This window comes from Coloeus monedula (assembly GCF_965178545.1).
Source record: "Coloeus monedula genome assembly, chromosome: 2".
NCBI lineage: Eukaryota > Metazoa > Chordata > Aves > Passeriformes > Corvidae > Coloeus > Coloeus monedula.
The window spans coordinates 68,128,695-68,145,664 of NC_138782.1; the positions used below are offsets into that span (position 1 = coordinate 68,128,695).

General features: G+C 41.1%; 1 protein-coding gene across 4 annotated transcripts; it reads right to left on the reverse strand.

Annotated features, from left to right (window-relative positions):
• Positions 1–126: 126 nt before the first annotated feature.
• On the reverse strand, positions 127–15,541 carry HSF2 (heat shock transcription factor 2). 4 transcript variants are annotated; one of them, XM_082303472.1, is made up of 13 exons: positions 15,328–15,540; positions 11,671–11,779; positions 11,334–11,461; positions 9,824–9,948; positions 7,790–7,865; positions 6,643–6,704; positions 6,442–6,526; positions 5,416–5,585; positions 3,831–4,109; positions 3,146–3,254; positions 2,143–2,202; positions 1,456–1,522; positions 127–1,064 (listed from the first exon to the last, which is right to left on the reverse strand). In XM_082303472.1, exons 1-13 carry the CDS (start codon positions 15,490–15,492, stop codon positions 775–777), a joined length of 1,725 nt encoding a protein of 574 aa, XP_082159598.1. In that variant the 5' UTR covers positions 15,493–15,540; the 3' UTR covers positions 127–774. The 4 variants fall into 4 exon arrangements, with proteins under 4 accessions (XP_082159598.1, XP_082159597.1, XP_082159600.1 ...); XM_082303471.1 differs by having other exon boundaries at positions 1,438–1,522; XM_082303474.1 differs by lacking the exon at positions 2,143–2,202 and having other exon boundaries at positions 15,328–15,541.
• Positions 15,542–16,970: the final 1,429 nt, after the last annotated feature.

Here is a 16,970-nt window from a genome sequence, read left to right on the forward strand (position 1 = left end):
ATCAATAAACCCTATTTTCCAGTAATTGTGTACAGCAGACCTTGCACAGCTACGATAGGAAAACAAGAGGCTGTTAAATCCATAACCACCTGGCACACGGAATAAGAGACAAACTCTTAACAAGTATCACACTTAAGTAACATTTATTTCATCAGCATAGATGGTCCAAGTTAAAAGTACTCATGCAGTCATGGGGCCTGGCAGCTGTCAAGAACTCTTCCCCAGTTTGTGCTATGTGTGAGCACTTCCACTGAAGTGAAAGTAAGGCAGAACCAAGATTTAGCAAGGTACAGGCACTTTGTTCCCAGCTGAAGCAGGGAAAAAAAAAGCCTACATCAGGTCCTGGTCCCCCCACCCCAAAAAAGCCTCATGTGTGTTAAACAAAATGTAAAAAATAAAAACCCCAAAATACAGAAAGTCAGTGTTCCCTAACCATACACTACTAGTTTATGTCATCATATGTAAGACAAGAAGTATAAGAAACCATAAACCAAAGCTCACTACTGGCATGTGTTGGGTTACCCGCGGTACGAGCGATGTGTGCAACACCAAGCGTTCACAGCAGTGCAGCAGCAGCCTGGCTCAGCAGTGCCCGCTGTGCCTGGTGGCTTGTCTAACTCCATAGCTAAACAACTGCTTGTATAAGATAGGAAAGGTACTTCAGATTCCACATATCTGGTTACATAAAACAGTGATTTACAAAAAACTCTCATACCAAACAATATTCTAAATAAATAGTTCATCTTCATGACTATATACAGAGCCTCCCTCACATCAGTTATCCAAGAAGGACATGTCTGTGTCCATGGGTGCTGGGGCAAGTTCACACAGGTAGAACAGCGTGGCTTCACTCGCCTCTGCCTCCGTCAGTGGCTCCAGACGCACCAGTTTGCTCTGGGTGGGCTCAGGATCCAGGCTGCTCTCCAGGAGCTCGTCCCCTTCCAGGGATTTCTCAACAGTGGAAGGAGTTTCAGCTGTCAAGCTCCCACTCTCAAAAGCAGAGCCTGGGTTCCCATCAAGGAATGCAAGGAGTGGAAACGCAGTGTAGTGTATCAGCTGCTTATCTATGGGGAAAAAAATGCCCAGAACATCAATTCATGTGCCCTTCTATATGCAGAAGGAAAAAACTAAATCCAACCCACAGCACTTATTTAAAGAATAATTAATAAAAACACAATAGGTGTTTGATTTTTAAATGTGTTTTTAAAGAATTGTTATGTTCATGCATAACATTATTTGCACAGATTCACCTGCAAAACATCAGTTTCTCTGTATCTAGTGCAGAGCCAAAGATCTAAAAAGCAAATATACTAAGTATTGTGTTTTGGTTATTGGTTTAGCAGCGTAACATAAAACCAGACAAGAAGCAAATAACTGAGATGGCCTTAAGAACAATGTTCAACTGCTGAGGTGTTTCAATAGATCACTACAACTAACCTGGTCTGGGCTTAGTACCTTGCGTTTCCTGTGAAGCTGCTGGACCAGCATCATTCTTGTTAGTTTCTTTTCCCTTTGTCTCCGTCTGGGAACAAAAGCAAACTCTTAAACACACGTTTAAAGCCTGTTCCAATGCCACTGGAACACAGCTGACCAAGTACTACAAAAAAATAGTATTTTATTTGTGATGAGATGCAGTGGCATTATCAGTATTACCCACACTAACACACCTTGGCTGAGAAAACATGAAATGGAAACACAGTATAAAGCAAGAACCAAAACTAATGCTTTAAGTGAGCAGGACAAATTCAAAGTGCTACATCTTTGCTCCACTGCTTATTACTGTGTTTCTTTTCCCACCAGATAATACAGATGAAATCATTCTGATGTTCTGATGAAAGTGCATACCATGTTTGCAAGTAATAAAATCTCAGTGGATACAAAAGTCAAGAGACTGGTACAATGTACAGGTATTGGCCTCAAGGTAATACAAGTTTTAAAGGACATTACTAATTAGTTAGTGTGCTTTTTCCTTTGCTGTTTAAAGCCCAACAGGATGAACTTAGGTGCAGTCTTCCTATTCTCATGGAAGTCTTAAAAGCCAGAGCAATGAGTGCCATGACTCCAGTAAAGAAAACAGTAAAAGATAAGTGAATTTTGTATCTCTCACTACTGCATATGTTGAGCAATGGATTTAAGACTTACTTTGGTATTAGTGATATGATCATGATCTGTGGGATTCATCTGCACAGAGCTTGTAAAAAGCTGAATAAGACAAAAGACATCAAGTTTTAGGTATCTCAGTGTTGCTATTAAGAATACAAGAACATTGCTTCTGCATGTGTGAGATAACCCCTATACTTATTCCACCCTCTGTGAGGACTGGAGTCTATTTACAGTTAATTACTGCTTTTATAAAGAAAATCTAGCTTGGCAACTAGATGGTTTGGAATTCCATGAAGCTTGATCACAAAGGAAACAACTATTGCATCTAACACAGTTTGCTGCAGTCTTAAAAACACCAATTTCTTCAGACATCGCTGCATGGATAATTCTGTCTACAATATGGATGAACTTAAGCTGCAAGTGCCACCAAGCTGGAAGGAGTCCTCAGTAAGTGGAGAACAGAGCTGTGGTTAAGAGGGGATCTCAGTGAAGTGGGAGAGGGGCCAGCAGGCACTCCATCAGGTTCAACAGTCACGTGTCACCAGGAACCAGTAACCTCATGCACTGGCCCAGGTCAGGGTTAAGGAACAAATGGACAGGGAGCAGCACCTCAGAAAGGGGGCATGTAAGTCATGGCAGACAACACCCTGCCACCAGCCAGTAGCACGGCCTTTCTACAGGGAGGAAAGCTCTTTTTAACCCCAGCTCACTGAGAAGACAACAGATGATGTGCTGGGTTATTTCAAAGCAAGAGTATTAATCTACTTGACATCTAAGTTCACATCACAACAAATACAAGCATTATTTCATTAAAGACATTGTTCAACAAGAAACTTAAGCATTCACTTGAGCAGTGATGGAGCATTGAGACTTATACCAGTGCTCCAGAAACTCACATTCATAAATATTTATAACTTTGCTTTGTAAAGGGAAGAAAGAACAAAGAAATTGCTTGTGGTTTAAATCCATTCTAAACAGCAACAACACACACAAGTGCTTTCTACAGCTTTTACCAAAATGCTTAAAATAAAGTCAAAATTACATCAACCAGGAGGAGATCTGGATCTATGCTGAACTGTCGTCCCGATAACATAGCCTGGAAGTCCTCCAAACTGCAGTCAATACTGTCCAGATAATCCAGAAGTTCAACTCTGGAAGGCAAACAGTATTTTATTGCTGTATCCCTTAGCAAAGTAAGAGAAATCCTCAAGTAAGCTTTACACAGAAGTACTACATGCATCTAAAAATCTTCACCAGAACTAGAATGAACTAAGTCTTTCACTAGAAATGACCTCTGGGAAAAAATGAAGGCTTTTAGCCTCTCTAGAGGAGAACCCAAGTACAGCAGAAAGGTGCTCTAAAATAGGTGTCACAGGAATCACATCAACATAACACTATGACATGACATTAGCAGAGATGCAATGTTTGCTTGGATTGGACATAATGGGTCTAATCCACCTGCAGGAGTGACAAAAATAAATCCTGACAGTTTAAGCAATCTCCACAACATTACACTGCCAGATTACACATTTCAGCTCACTCACTTAACAGTGAAAATCAGCAGTTGCATCTTAAAATACTTAGAACAGAAGGATCTTCAGAAACTGGCTGGAATAACAGTGGCCTGTAAGTTTAGAGTTCTTAGGAGAAACTGCTATTCAGTTCTCTTTACTTCAGTCAAATAATCAGTTCTAATACTTGAAAAAACAAAAGACCAGACTACTCACTTTCCAAGAAGATTTATATTCTGTGAAATTACTCCATTTTCATTGAGTATGGAATCCATCACAGAGACTGGATCTTCTGCAGTTGAAGTTGACTGGTTATTCAGCTGTACGGCACTTGACATGAGTGGGCTTGTGCTGTCACTGACGGGGCTGACTGGATCATTACCTGGGACAGCAACTGATTCGGTGCTTTTATCCCCTTGAATTACAGGGGAATATTCATCTTCATTATCATCTTCCACAATTACAATATCAGGAGAATGGCGGCTACAGCTACAGCTGTAATAGGAGATAAATTAATTGCAGCATTTCATGCACATTTAAATTGGTATTATTCCACAGGTTTAGTTACTTCTCACTTTTGTCAAGCTAACACTCAAGCTACTATCAGGAAATAAACTTTTCTACTGCTTTTTAATACTAAACACAGAAAGATACTCTACATATCTGTTTTCCATTGATACGGTTCTGTCACGATCAACACAATTAATGCAGCTCAGTCAGCAGACACTGCTGTGCCAGACCACAATAAACAACTACTAAAGAGCTATAGGAACACTGACATTTTTGTCATTAGAACAACTATAAGCTTGCATATAGATGGGATGTACAAAGTGAACCAAAGCATACAAGGTCATCAAACCAGACAGACAGTACGTATTTTGCATATTTCCTGTTGAACAGCATCAGCTCTGGAGCACCCATAACAAAGGATCCTGGTCAACAGGTTTGTAGTTAGAATAACCTTCTTATGCATACCAGGAACGAAACCTGAAGACCAAGAGCAAGCCCCAACCAATCTGCTTTCATCCATATTCTGGTTCTTAACCCTTAAGTAGCTGTTAGTTACATTGCCTCTCTACCACAGCCTTTTCCTCATGAAGCTTTTCTATCAGAGAATGCATTCCCAGACATCAGCTGAGCAAGAACAATGGTACCAATTAAAATATAAGCTACAAATACTAAATTTTTTCCTTGAGGTATAATACAGGCCCTATCAATCCAATGCAATTCAAGAAGAGAGTTGCATCTAAATCCCTAGACCAAGTTTCAACTTGCCTGTAGCTGAAAGATGAACAACTTCTGTAGTACCAGAGTACAGACAGGAAAGAACATAATCACAAAACAACTGGGACTAAAAAAATCCCAGAACCCTGAAATTAACTGGCTTAATGTAAAGACCACACCAATACCTGATAAACACTACAGGTAAACTATTCTCCACAAAAACCTGAAAAAACAAGGAAGTCATTCCTGTCTGTACACATAACCAAAAAGCAAGAAGATTTCTCTTACTCTTGCTTTGGACACGTAGTATATTTAACTATAATGCAATAATACAGATTATTCTCACTAGTTTCCATCTATCCTCCTGATAATTAAAACTCCCAACAGCCAATGAACTATCCAGAGGCCAGTAAATCAAAAGCTAGTGTCAATTCACAGATGAAGTTTCTATATGTGCAGGAGTGCTGAATAATTCTAACCATTACACTAAAAAAAAATTATCTAAGACAACTGAGTTACTGCATATTATACAACACTGAAAGCCATTTATCAACACACACTTCTTGAGACTTCTTACTTGGAAGAATCTGAAGTGGTATCTTCACTTGTTTCTGGTGTAACAGGAAGATTTTCTTCATCAGCCATGGGATGTTCTTCCTCACCCACATCCTCAGTGACATCATAAATAACAATGTCATCTGAAATCTGTTCCCTTTGTTTTAAGCCCTCATTTCTGTTGAGAGGTACCTGAGAATTATTATTAAAAAAGTCAAGGCACAAAAGGACGACGAGCTTCAGCATTTTGACAGTTACCATTGTATCCTAAAATGTTTCACATCTAATGAAATCTAAGAGCTTTCCTATGCCTTGGAGATTACAAGCAGTTTGTACAGATCTATGTTTAATAGAAAAAGCCACAAAAGTAAATAAACAAGCTGGAGAATAACAGCTACAGGAAAAAGAATTTGGCAAATACTACAGGCACAGAAATAAAAATATACTAGCACTGTCAGAAAACAGAACTAAAAAATATTAAAACAGTGACTGCTGTTTAAACAGTACTTTGTTATAAAGCTACTAATTCTAGTGCTATACTACAGTACTTGTTTAAACAATTTCCCTGCCAATCATTATTTGGACAACAGAAAACAACTTTTGAATGGTGTGACTGATTCATGGAACAGGATTCATGGAACAGGAACATGACATGATTTTGCTGGGTTGGATGCTGCCTTGCAGAGCAACACACTGGACCCTTGTCTCTGTATGGTGCCAGGGATGCCACATTCCCACGGATAACAATGCAATGTTGTATGTGCTATTTCTAACAGCACCATTCTTAAAAGCAAACTGCTTCCAGCAGGATCATGTCAAGCTGTATTTAATACACAGGTAACCCATTTATACATGCTTATGTTGGAAAGTGAATGGTGATTATCAATACATTTAGCTTCTGAAGGAAACAACACAGCCTATCACTTCTACAAGTTGACAGCTCTCAGTACACAGCTACGTTTTAGTCTCCACATGACAACTAACTTGATCCATCTGCCCACCTGCACTCCTTCATCGTGACAGAGGGTACCCATTATAGAAAACTTACATGGTGGCTACTGTCAGCTGGTTCTTTCACAATTTTCTGAAATACATTCGACTTTGTAGGTCCATTAGTGTTCAGAAGTAGAGGCCTACAACAGAAAGCATGAAGGAAGAAAGCCATTTCAAAACCACCTCTTTAGTAATTAGTCAACAAGGCTTGTCAGAGTTTATCAAGCAGACAGCAAGTTTTCAAGATCATATTTACCTCTTGCGTTTTAGGCTCACTAGTTGGTTATTCTGCACCAAGGTAACAATGAATTGTACGATCTGTAAGGGAGAGAACACTATTGTTGGTGGCTCTACTTTGTAATTGTTTCTCCTGAGTACCAAGGTATCTTATAGCAGAAGACGCCAATAATAAAATCTATACATAAACAACAAAACACTTCCTTTGTATAGTAACTTTTATACAGAGCTGCTCAGAAAAATTAAAAATCAAGGTAAAAAACAGTGCTGATAATATCTAAACAGTTACTCAATTGTCAAAGACAGACTTTTCACGTAGCAAGTAGTAAGAGTAGATTTTTACAAGACATCATACAGTACACAGAAAGAAATCCAGCAATGCAAACAATTAGAAGAATTCTAATTAGCAATGACAGAGGACATATAGGGATGTGGTCCATATACATAACCTGTATTGTAAATATTGGTTTTGGTGAAAGGCATTTTTGACAGATTTAGAAAAATTACATGTACAATTAACACTATTCATCAGCTGCCTTTCCTTTTGAAATGTTAGACTTCTTTCTCTTATGTTTTAAATTTAAAGCTTTAATGTATGTCTCTGGCTTGAAGAACCTGAAGAAAAAAATTCACTAAGTCTCTGCTACAAGGCTACTTGCAGTGATGCCCTTTCTGGTATGTTAAAAAAATATAGATCCATCAACTCTATGCATTTATACCACTTTTGGTAGATCATAAATCTAACTGTTAAATAATCTAAGTTAACATATTATCAAGGGGTTCCACTCAATTATCTGTTTCTCTGGTAACTTTAGGACAGTTTTCCCTGAGATCACACGACACAGAGAATTAGACATCTGATTCCTGAATAAAAAATAGGCAGACCATGTTAAGGGTACCTTAATGACTGATGTAGGATGTTCTTGAGCCTCTTTCTTTGAAAATATTTACAAGATTTTGGCCTTATTTTCTGCTTATGCAGTAAAATACCATGAATGTTTGTTTCACTAGGATTTGTTCACCATATACCACACTGCTGTTTTTTCTATTAAAGAGAGATTTGACATTACTAAAGCTGAGTGAGGGTAAAGCAAGGTAATGTGGCACAGCATTCCTAGTTCAGAAGCACTCACAGAAGCACACACGACACTTCAATGAAGCCTTACCTTTCGAATAAGTTGCTGCTGTTGCAAGTGTTTTGCTCTCAGTTCTGACACTTCCCTCCAAAGGGATTCATTCTCTCTGTTTAAAAATTATGATTTAAAAGTCAAACCAAAAACTAAGTTATTAATTTTTGTTAAAGATCAGTTGGCTTCATTAAAACCCTTTGAAATGTGTTTTTAGATTGCAGGTTGGTGTGAGAGTGTCACACAGTCAGCAAGCAGCCTTGGAAAGTAACTATGAAATGGAGACCCAAACACAACAAACGGCCTGCAGAGAATATCCATCCGCTTTAAAGGAAGAAAAATAAAATTCCCAAATTTGGCAATAATCATTACCCATACATTCAGCATTTAAAAATTAACTATCACCTTTAACAGTTACCTTTACTAGCTCCAGTGAAGGGGCATGTTAGGTGATAAAAAACAACAGGAAAATGTCAGAGACGGCAGTTTTCATGAAACACTGCCATTTTAGAAACATTGGTTCTTCCAGTACTCACAGGACTCCAGTTACTGAGACAGTGTAAAAACTGCCCTACTGTAACCACGAGCCTTGTTTCCAACAATGTATGCCATATTAAGATGTAGATAATGAATACCAGAAGCTTCAATGAATATGGGAAGACAACAGATCACCCTTCTCTCTTCTGCAGTTTAATTTTCAACACAAAAAAGCAAACTCCACTGGTGCTTGTGTTTTTAGGAAACCATAAACTAAGTTTTCAGAAACAGCTGCTCGTATGCAGTGTGATGCAGGGTACTACTCACTCCTCAAACTGCTCTGTGTCCAACATACAATTTAAGAGTACAGCTCCATCACAAAACTAACAGCAGAAGGTAGGGATTCTGAACTTTCTCAATTTTCTCACTAGCTTTATCAATGTATTCTGTAGGACCAGGTCTTCTGATTTAGCTCCAGTTTCTACCTCAATAATTTTAAACTGATGGGATGACAATATGGATGTCAAAGACCAACCACTATGTTCTCATCTCTACAAACTGTCAGGTCATTAGCAACTGGCTGTCAGTTCAGTCAAAGCCCTGCTCTGGGCAGCGGTTTGGACCTGATGGCCTTCTGAGGTTCCTTTCAACCCAAGTTAGTCTAGGACTTCAAAAGAGCAAATATCATTTTCACTCTAGACTGGCCAGATTCTAACAAAGGCTATGCCTAGGCAAAAGAAATTTGCCTCTGAATATTCTACTACTCAAGTCACTAGAACTGAAGTCTAGAAATGAGAGAAATTACTTCTTGAACTACGGTAACATCTGCCACAGATGTACACTGTCACTTTCTCAACATAAGGTAAGGTGCCCTAACACAGCTTCTATTGAGGTGATGTGACTTACAGGGCATGACCTTATGGTCTGTATCTACATGCTCTAAAGGATTAAGTAATTTGTGACACACGTCTCTCACTGTTGACAATCATAATTTCTAAGCAGGCAATAATACAATTCTAAAAAAACTCTATTTACATTTGGATTTTAGATTCTGTTCCTCTGTCAATGAGGTACCTAAGGAATTTCCAAATTAGATTTCTAAACACATTTTCATAGGCATTAACTCTTCTGCAATTTTAAACAGTGGGGGAATGAGGACAAAAACAATAGGAAAATAAAAAACAATGAGCAAAGACATTAATTGTCCTATGAAAGTATTATATGCAAATTGCACAAACCAAACTCTGACTCAAACCAAACACAGTAACTATTTCAAACCTGAAGACACAAACCAGCATACTTTATATTAAGAGCTGATTTAAATATTTGGCCTCAGCATCTATATGGAACCATTATTAAAGCTGTTATTTAATTTCCTACTATTAGTGTTCTGCAAACACCAACATTGCTTATTACTTTTAATAATATCAGAATATTTAATTTTAAAGCAATTTTTCTATTGCAATTTATGTTCCTAAAACTATAATTGAAGTTAGGCAACCAGAAATCAAGAGACACCTAAAATTAGGTTTTTGTCCAGTATCTAGTGTCACAATTACTCAGCATTAAGGATCAGTTACTGGTGAACCAACTTACCTCTTCAAAAGAGACAACTGAGATTCAATAGTCGTTTGTTTAATTTGCACTTTCTGAGCACTACATATTATTTTAGAGAGATCTTCCTGACGTATCTTGTTTTCTTCAGGTCTCGAAGAAGAAACCTTTAAAAGATTAGAATCCAGAAACAACAGTTCCCTTAACTCATGCTTAACTATTATTCTCTTCTGGTGATTTTCTTACTAATATTGACAAAATATGCATTTAACTTCATAATAAACCAAGCATCCAAAAAACCCCAAAACCAGAAATACAGCTGTCACCACCTTAGCTTTAGTTGTTATAAACATTTACATACACTCAGATTCTTCCGGCATTTTCCCCAAGTGCTCTACTTTGTCATAAGTACATCACAATAACCTGGTGCTAACAAGGACATCACTCTGTGCTGGTTTTGGCTGGGGTAGGGTTAATTTCTTCATAGCAGCAAATATGGGGCTGTGTTTTGGACTTGTGCAGTTGTGCTGCCGTGGTGGTAATACAGAGATGTTTTTGGTACTGCTGAGCAGTGTTTACACATGGAGTCAAGGGCTTTTCTGCTTCTCACCTCACTCCACCAGCGAGCTGGCTTGGGCTGCACAAGAAATTGGGAGGGCACACACACAGCTGGGACAGTTATCCCCACCTGACCAAAGGAACATTCCATACCATAGGGTGTCATGCTTAGCATATAAAACTGGGGGAAAAAGAAGAAAGTGTGGGGGATGTTCAGAATGATGGCATTTGTCCTCCCAAGTCACCATTACATGTGACAGGGTCCTGCTGTCCTTGGGATGGCTGAACACCTGCCTGCCCAGGGGGAGTGGTAAATTAATTCCTGGTATTGCTTTGCCTGTGTGTGTAGCTTTTGCTTTACTAACTAAAGTGATTTTATCTCAACCTACGAGTCTTCTCACTTTTATCTCCCAATTCACTCCCATATCCTGACATGGGGGGAGTGAGCAAGAGGCTGTGTGGGGCTGAGCTGCTGGCTGGGCTTAACCATGACATCCAGTTTAATTTGCCATATTTCTATTTGCCATCTATATCCATCTGACTTAATAACAGCAGAATACATTTCAGGAGCATAACAAGCATGTTTATAGGTTTGCCTGTATTTTCTGTTGGGTGTAAAGTTTAATGCTTACAGTAGCTTTGTTCTGAAACAAACTACATAAACAAGCAGTTTCTTATACTGCTGATGGTAAAGTCAAAGCATGCTGTGCACTTCTAATACTCATTTGCAAATTGTCATATTACATAACTCACTCTTTTTTGCCACCTGTGAAACTTAACTATAATGACAGCAAAGCAGGTTAGATAAAAAAGCCTTGTCAAATCCCCCAAAATATCTTTAAACAAGCTCAAGATATAAATGAAAGCAGGGCAGTTTGTTTCCACAAACTCTGAACTTATTTGCACTCACAATCCTGCAGTTAACTTGACATGAACTTAGCTATTCATCAATACTTAATAGTACAGGTTTTCTATATACTGTATTTTCACTAACCTTCCTTTTAATGTGTTCCAACAAGTCCTCCCGGCCCTGCCTAAAATATGCATGCCGAAACTCTACTGGACCGTCTCGCTCCAGTTTGAAAATTCCAGAATCAACACCAACAACTTTACGGAAGCCATCTTTAAAAAAAACAAAAGGAAAGAAAAACCTCAAAACCCACATTAAGAAATTCAAAGTATGCTCTTCCAACTATCTTGTTACCAATTTTGAGGGTAAGATAGTATCCTAGTTCCAGAGAACACAAGGCCTCTGCTCAAAGGAAATGATAACGTAACTTCTACATACATGATTTAGAACTGTGCTAAAATGCAAAAATCCAGGAACTTACACATGTTTAACTGTCTGACAAAGCTTGCCATGTTGTTGTGCTTGAAGTACTTGGGAAGAATCTCTTTTGCAAATCTCCGTTCATCCAACACCAAGAAACTCTTGCCATTCTAAAATGAGAGAGACACATTAAGCTACTTAAGAACCATAGCAGAAAACACACTAGGCTTTTAAAATTAATCACCAGATTGGAATGTTTCCTTTGTGCATGCAGTACATTACTGATCTGCTTGCCTACAATTTTCCAAAACAGAAAGCGTACAAACCTTGCAGTTGCAAAGCAACTGAGTACTATCGATTTACATCACTACCTGTATCTGTAGGGGAACGTCTCTATTGTTATGCACTGCTTTCTCAATAAATGAATTAATTGTGTACCAACAATTATCACAGTTTCACTACAGGACAATACTATCAATTTTGAGCATAGTTTTGAAGCCTTGGTAAGTAATATTAACAAAGAACCTGAGCAAGGAAAAAATACCAACAACCAGCTGAAAGTCCCATCTGCTTTACAGTATAAAAGCATGACTGGTTTGATAGGGCTTGTAGAGCAGATGGAGCTGTCAAAAAGCTGAATGTGTCACTGGGTTTTAAAGTTACCAAAAAGGTAGCCACCTAAGGCAAGATTCCCCTTCTCCTGGAATGCCAGTTGTGAGGGAGGACTGATCTTTTATTTAATCCACAGGTTTTAACTAAAATAGAAGGATCAGCTCTTTGTTCTTCAGTGACCGCACTCCATTTAACTACAGGGCAAGTAATCAGCAGAATACAAATTACCTACTTCAAAATGGTTTAGGTTATGTCTACCCATCCTCAATACCTTCACCCTGTAGTTAATAAAAAGTCTTATCATCTTCAACAAATGTCAGCACTCTTCCTGCATCTTCTTTGATGCCTTCCTCAAATGCCAGCAGTTCTATGATCCCAAGAAGCTTAAAGAACCAGCTGTAAGACCATATGAAGATCCTTGTCCAAAGGCCGGTTTCAGGTAGGATAGGATTAATTTTTTCTCAGTAGCTGGTAGAGTGCTAAGTTTTGAATGCACTAAGAGAATAACATTGATAATAAGTGGATGTTTTAGTTGTTGTTGAGCAGTGCTTACCCTAAGTCAAGGCCTTTTCAACTTCCAAAGTGATGCCAACAAGCAGGTGCACAAGAAGCTGGGAAGGTGCATGGTCAGGACAGCTGACCCAAACTGGGCAAAAGGATATTCCATACCACAGAACATCATGTCCAATATATAAACTGGCTGAGTTATCCAGCAGGAGGGCCGACTGCTGTTTTCAGATGGGCTGGGTACTGGGCAGCAGCTGGTAAGCAATTGTTTTGGGCATAGTTTGTTTTTTCTTGTGTTTTCTTTCTGTTTTATTAGTTATAATATACTTGATTTCAATTTTAAATGGTTCTTATCTCAACCCACAAGTTTTACTTTCTCTACTAGGCTGTGGAAATGAGCAAGTGGCTGTGTTGTACTTGGTTGCCACTGGGGGTTAAACCACAACAGCCTGCTCCTGCAAATCAGCAGGGAGCACCAGAAACAGGATGTTATAAATGGCTCTCCACTGGAGAACTTAGGTGCTTAACATTGAGAGGAAGGTAGGGAGATGGAAACTTCCAGTAATGCCTACCTACCTCCTGCTGAGAATCAATGTGGAAGGAAAGGGGAAGCAAAAGAAATCGCAAGAACAGACTACTTTAGCCAATGCTGTGTGTGAAATTCACAAACTGAAGGTGCTGAACCAAGCGACACTCCAGTGACTTGTGACACCAACAGACAGCTTCCATGTGGTGCCTCGCTTTATCATCACTTTGACATTGTCCAGGCTTAGCACATGAAAATCTGGGAAACACATCCACTAGCTCTTGTTGCCCTGACAGTCATTTCCAGCAAAGCTGTGCAGACATTAAGGCCTGTAAGTTTCACTACACAGCTAAATACGATTGTCAACTCCTAGTGCCAATGACTGCAGCATAGAGTAGTCTTCCAAGTGCTTAATTTGGTATTCCTCACCCATATTTCCATGGACAACACATACTGTGGTTTCACTTTGCAGGGAGACAAAAATCTGTCTGTTTCATTTCAGATAGCATTTATCCTTAGAGTGTAAGGATAGAGATTTGTAGAGGAGGAAAGCAAAATATTATAGTAACTGTACTCTCTCTTCCTTGATATATTCGGTACACTTTTTGTACCCCATAATATCAACACACAGCATTTCTAAAAGATATCACACGTAACTCCAATACTTCCCTCCCACAAGAACTTGCTAATAATATCAACTCTGATGAGTGGACCTTCCCCTCTAGAAACAGCCTTGCAGAATCTCAAACAATTATTTTTACTGTTAATTAAAAAAAAAAAAATACAAAGATACCTAACAAGTATTGGTGTGTTTACTTGAGATAAGCATAAGCAATTTGGAAATTCTCCATTAAAAGCATCAAGTAGCAAAAATAGCATTTCTTAACGTAGACAACATTAATCTTCATATCTTCTTAGTATCTCTCCTCCAAAAAAAAAAAAAAAGAGAAAAAAACCAAACAAACTCAAAAAACCCACAAAAAATCCCACCCCAAAACAAACAAAGGAAAAAAAGAAAAAAGAGAAAGAAAGAAAAGCTACCGTAATCTACTGAGAGCTTCTGCTTCCCTCTTTGGGAAGTTTTGGCTGAAAGGACTGGTAAACCATCTTCAGTAAAATGCTTAACATATTTTATTACTTCTCAAGCATTTAAAATAGGGAGTTCTCAGTTGAGTTTAACTCAACATTACTTAGAGATACTGATACAATTTGAGAACAGGATTTTATTGAAAACAGCATATAGAAAAAAAATGAAGTAGCTATTATTAAAATACGTGCTTAGCATTTACCATAACTGTTAATGATGCTCACTGTAGCAACGTGCCCGCCCTTCGCTGCATTATAGGCAGACTGCTGCCCAATTCGACTTCTCCCGTGGCCCATCCCCTTCCCGCCGCTCCAGCAGGTAGACACGGAGCCCGGGAAGCCCCCGGCCATCCCCCACGTGGCCGCTCCCCACCGCCCCTGCGGGATCCGACCCCGCGGGCGGCACACAGGAAACAACAGCAGGCCTGAGCGCGCCGCTTTCCCCATCCTCTGGAGCTCCCCCCGGCTGCCCCAGCACACGGAGGGGAAGTCCCGTTCCTAGCGGACCCACCACCCGGCGGTGGGAAATCCCCCCGCAGCTCCGCGTTCCCCGCACGCCGGCTCCTTAAGCGCACGGCAGAATCCCCCGGCTCCCGCCTCCCTTCCCACCACGGACGCCCGAGCCTGCTCAGTCGGGGCCGCCAGACAGACACCCCCCCCGCGCTCTGCGGGGGTGCCCGGGGACGCAGTCCCAGGGCGGGCACCGGAGCTCTTACTCCACGGAAGAGACACGGCAGTGGCTGAGGGCCAGCGAGGAGAGGTGACCCGGCCTCTCCCCAGCAGCGCAGCTCAGCCCAGCCCGGCCCGGCCCGGCCCGAGCCCGACCAAGCCATGCGGCCGTGCCCTCATTTTCCATCCTCCTCAGGCGCACGCCGAGGCCCACGGCCCCCAGCAGGCCCTGGTGCCCCCGGAGCGAAGCGCAGGGTGAGGGCGAGGGCTCCGCCACACGCGGGCGGGAAGGGAGGGGGGAGGGGGGCAGTGGCCGACCTGGCTCCAGGTGATGAGCTGGTTGCTGGGGGTCTCACCCAGCAGAGCCCACAGCTTGCTGAGGAAGGCCGGCACCCCCGGGCTGGCGAAGGGAGGCGACGGGTGCTGGGGAGGCTGCGGGGGTGGTGGCGGTGGCGGCTGCTGCTGTTGTTGCTGCTGCTTCATTGTCGCTCGGCAGCCTCCGGGGCCTCTGTCCGGGGAGGGAGCACAACCGGACCGGCCGCGCCCCGCCCCTTGCCCGCACCCCGCATGCGCGGCGGCCCCGCCGCACGCGCGCGTGCCGGCCCCGCCCCTTCCCCCTGCGCCTTACATAACGTCCCCACGTGCGCCGCCCTCACGTGTCACAACAGCGCCGGCACGGGGGGATCGGGGCCAATAGGGGCGCGCCTCGCGCGGGGGGCGGGGCCGTGGCGGGCGGGCGCACGTTCCCGGCGCGGCAGCGGCGCGTGGCGAGGGGCGGGAGCACGGCTGAGGGGCCGCGGAGCAGCGCTCCCGCTCCAGCCCCCGGGAAGGGCTGGCGAGTGCCCGGAACGTGCCTTGTAAGGGCTTACCCCAGCCTAGGGTTTCTGAGCCGTCTGGGAGAAAGGTGAAGAATAGCTAGTCAGCTCGAAAACGAGCGCACAGGGCATATAGACGACCTAAAAAAAGAACGTACAAGCAAATAAATGCACGACAGGAACATACAACCCAACTCTCCCCCCCTCTCCCCCCGCCGCCAAAAAAAAAAAAAAAAAAAACTAAGGCAGGCCCTAAGCAGACATCTCACCAAGACAACTTGTGTTTAGACTTCAGACCTATCAGCTACTGAGACTGCGAAAAGAAACTGATTTAAATTAAAAGGGTATCCCTAGGAAAACAGTCTGATGAATGGTGAAATGCAGTAAAATCAATTTATTTTGATACTCTACCAAGTATTTTGCAAAACTTAATCACATATTAACGGCAAATAGTTTTTAAGAAGTCCTTCCGTGAAACTAAAATCAGTGTTTTCACAACAAACCTCAACTGACTGGTAGTGTAATTGATGTCTTTGTTGAGATTTGTCAAAAAAGTCTCAGAGAATCTCAGTCAGCTTGACCTGCTTCAGTTTGCAGAAAATATAAAGCACAATGGCACAGGAAAGATAATAAAACCTTTAGCAGGGTAGCCTGCAAGAAAATTAAGTTCAATATTTCCATTTCAAGCTGTATATCACACAGCTTCCCTTTTGTGATAGCATTAGCAGGTTACAACAGCCTATATCAAACCCTTTGACTGATATTCACTGGATCATTCCCAAGAGAAGTCACAGTTGCTCAGTTTATGGCTTAGCTTTTCAGGATCAGTATTTGAATGAGAAAAATTCAATGAAATACCTTTTAAATTTAAACACAAATTTACAGTAATTTTCCAAGTAATTTTTCATCCTGACATTCATATACAGCAAGCTCCCACCAGATTTCATTTATCTAGGTACAAATGCTAGATAAGCAGAGAGAAGAATATGGTTGTGACTTAATCTGGACACAGTATTGCTCTGCATCTTATATTTCTTGTTTACAACAGCCATTTGTAAATAGGAGTTATTTGCAGAATTGTTGGACAGTATTTCAATTTGTGCTTATAAATGTTGAATTATTCCAAAAGGTAAACCACTATATTGA

Bases quoted from the DNA above. Each gene is read 5' to 3' on its own strand.
- HSF2 (XM_082303471.1), bottom strand. From the start codon at position 15,492: ATGAAGCAGCAGCAACAACAGCAGCAGCCGCCACCGCCACCACCCCCG. The intron at 9,949-11,333 runs GTTAGTGAAAAT...AATCTTTTAAAG, and splicing joins TGGAACACATTAAAAGGAAG to GTTTCTTCTTCGAGACCTGA. The intron at 7,866-9,823 runs GTAAGTTGGTTC...ATTTTTAAACAG, and splicing joins CAGTTGTCTCTTTTGAAGAG to AGAGAATGAATCCCTTTGGA.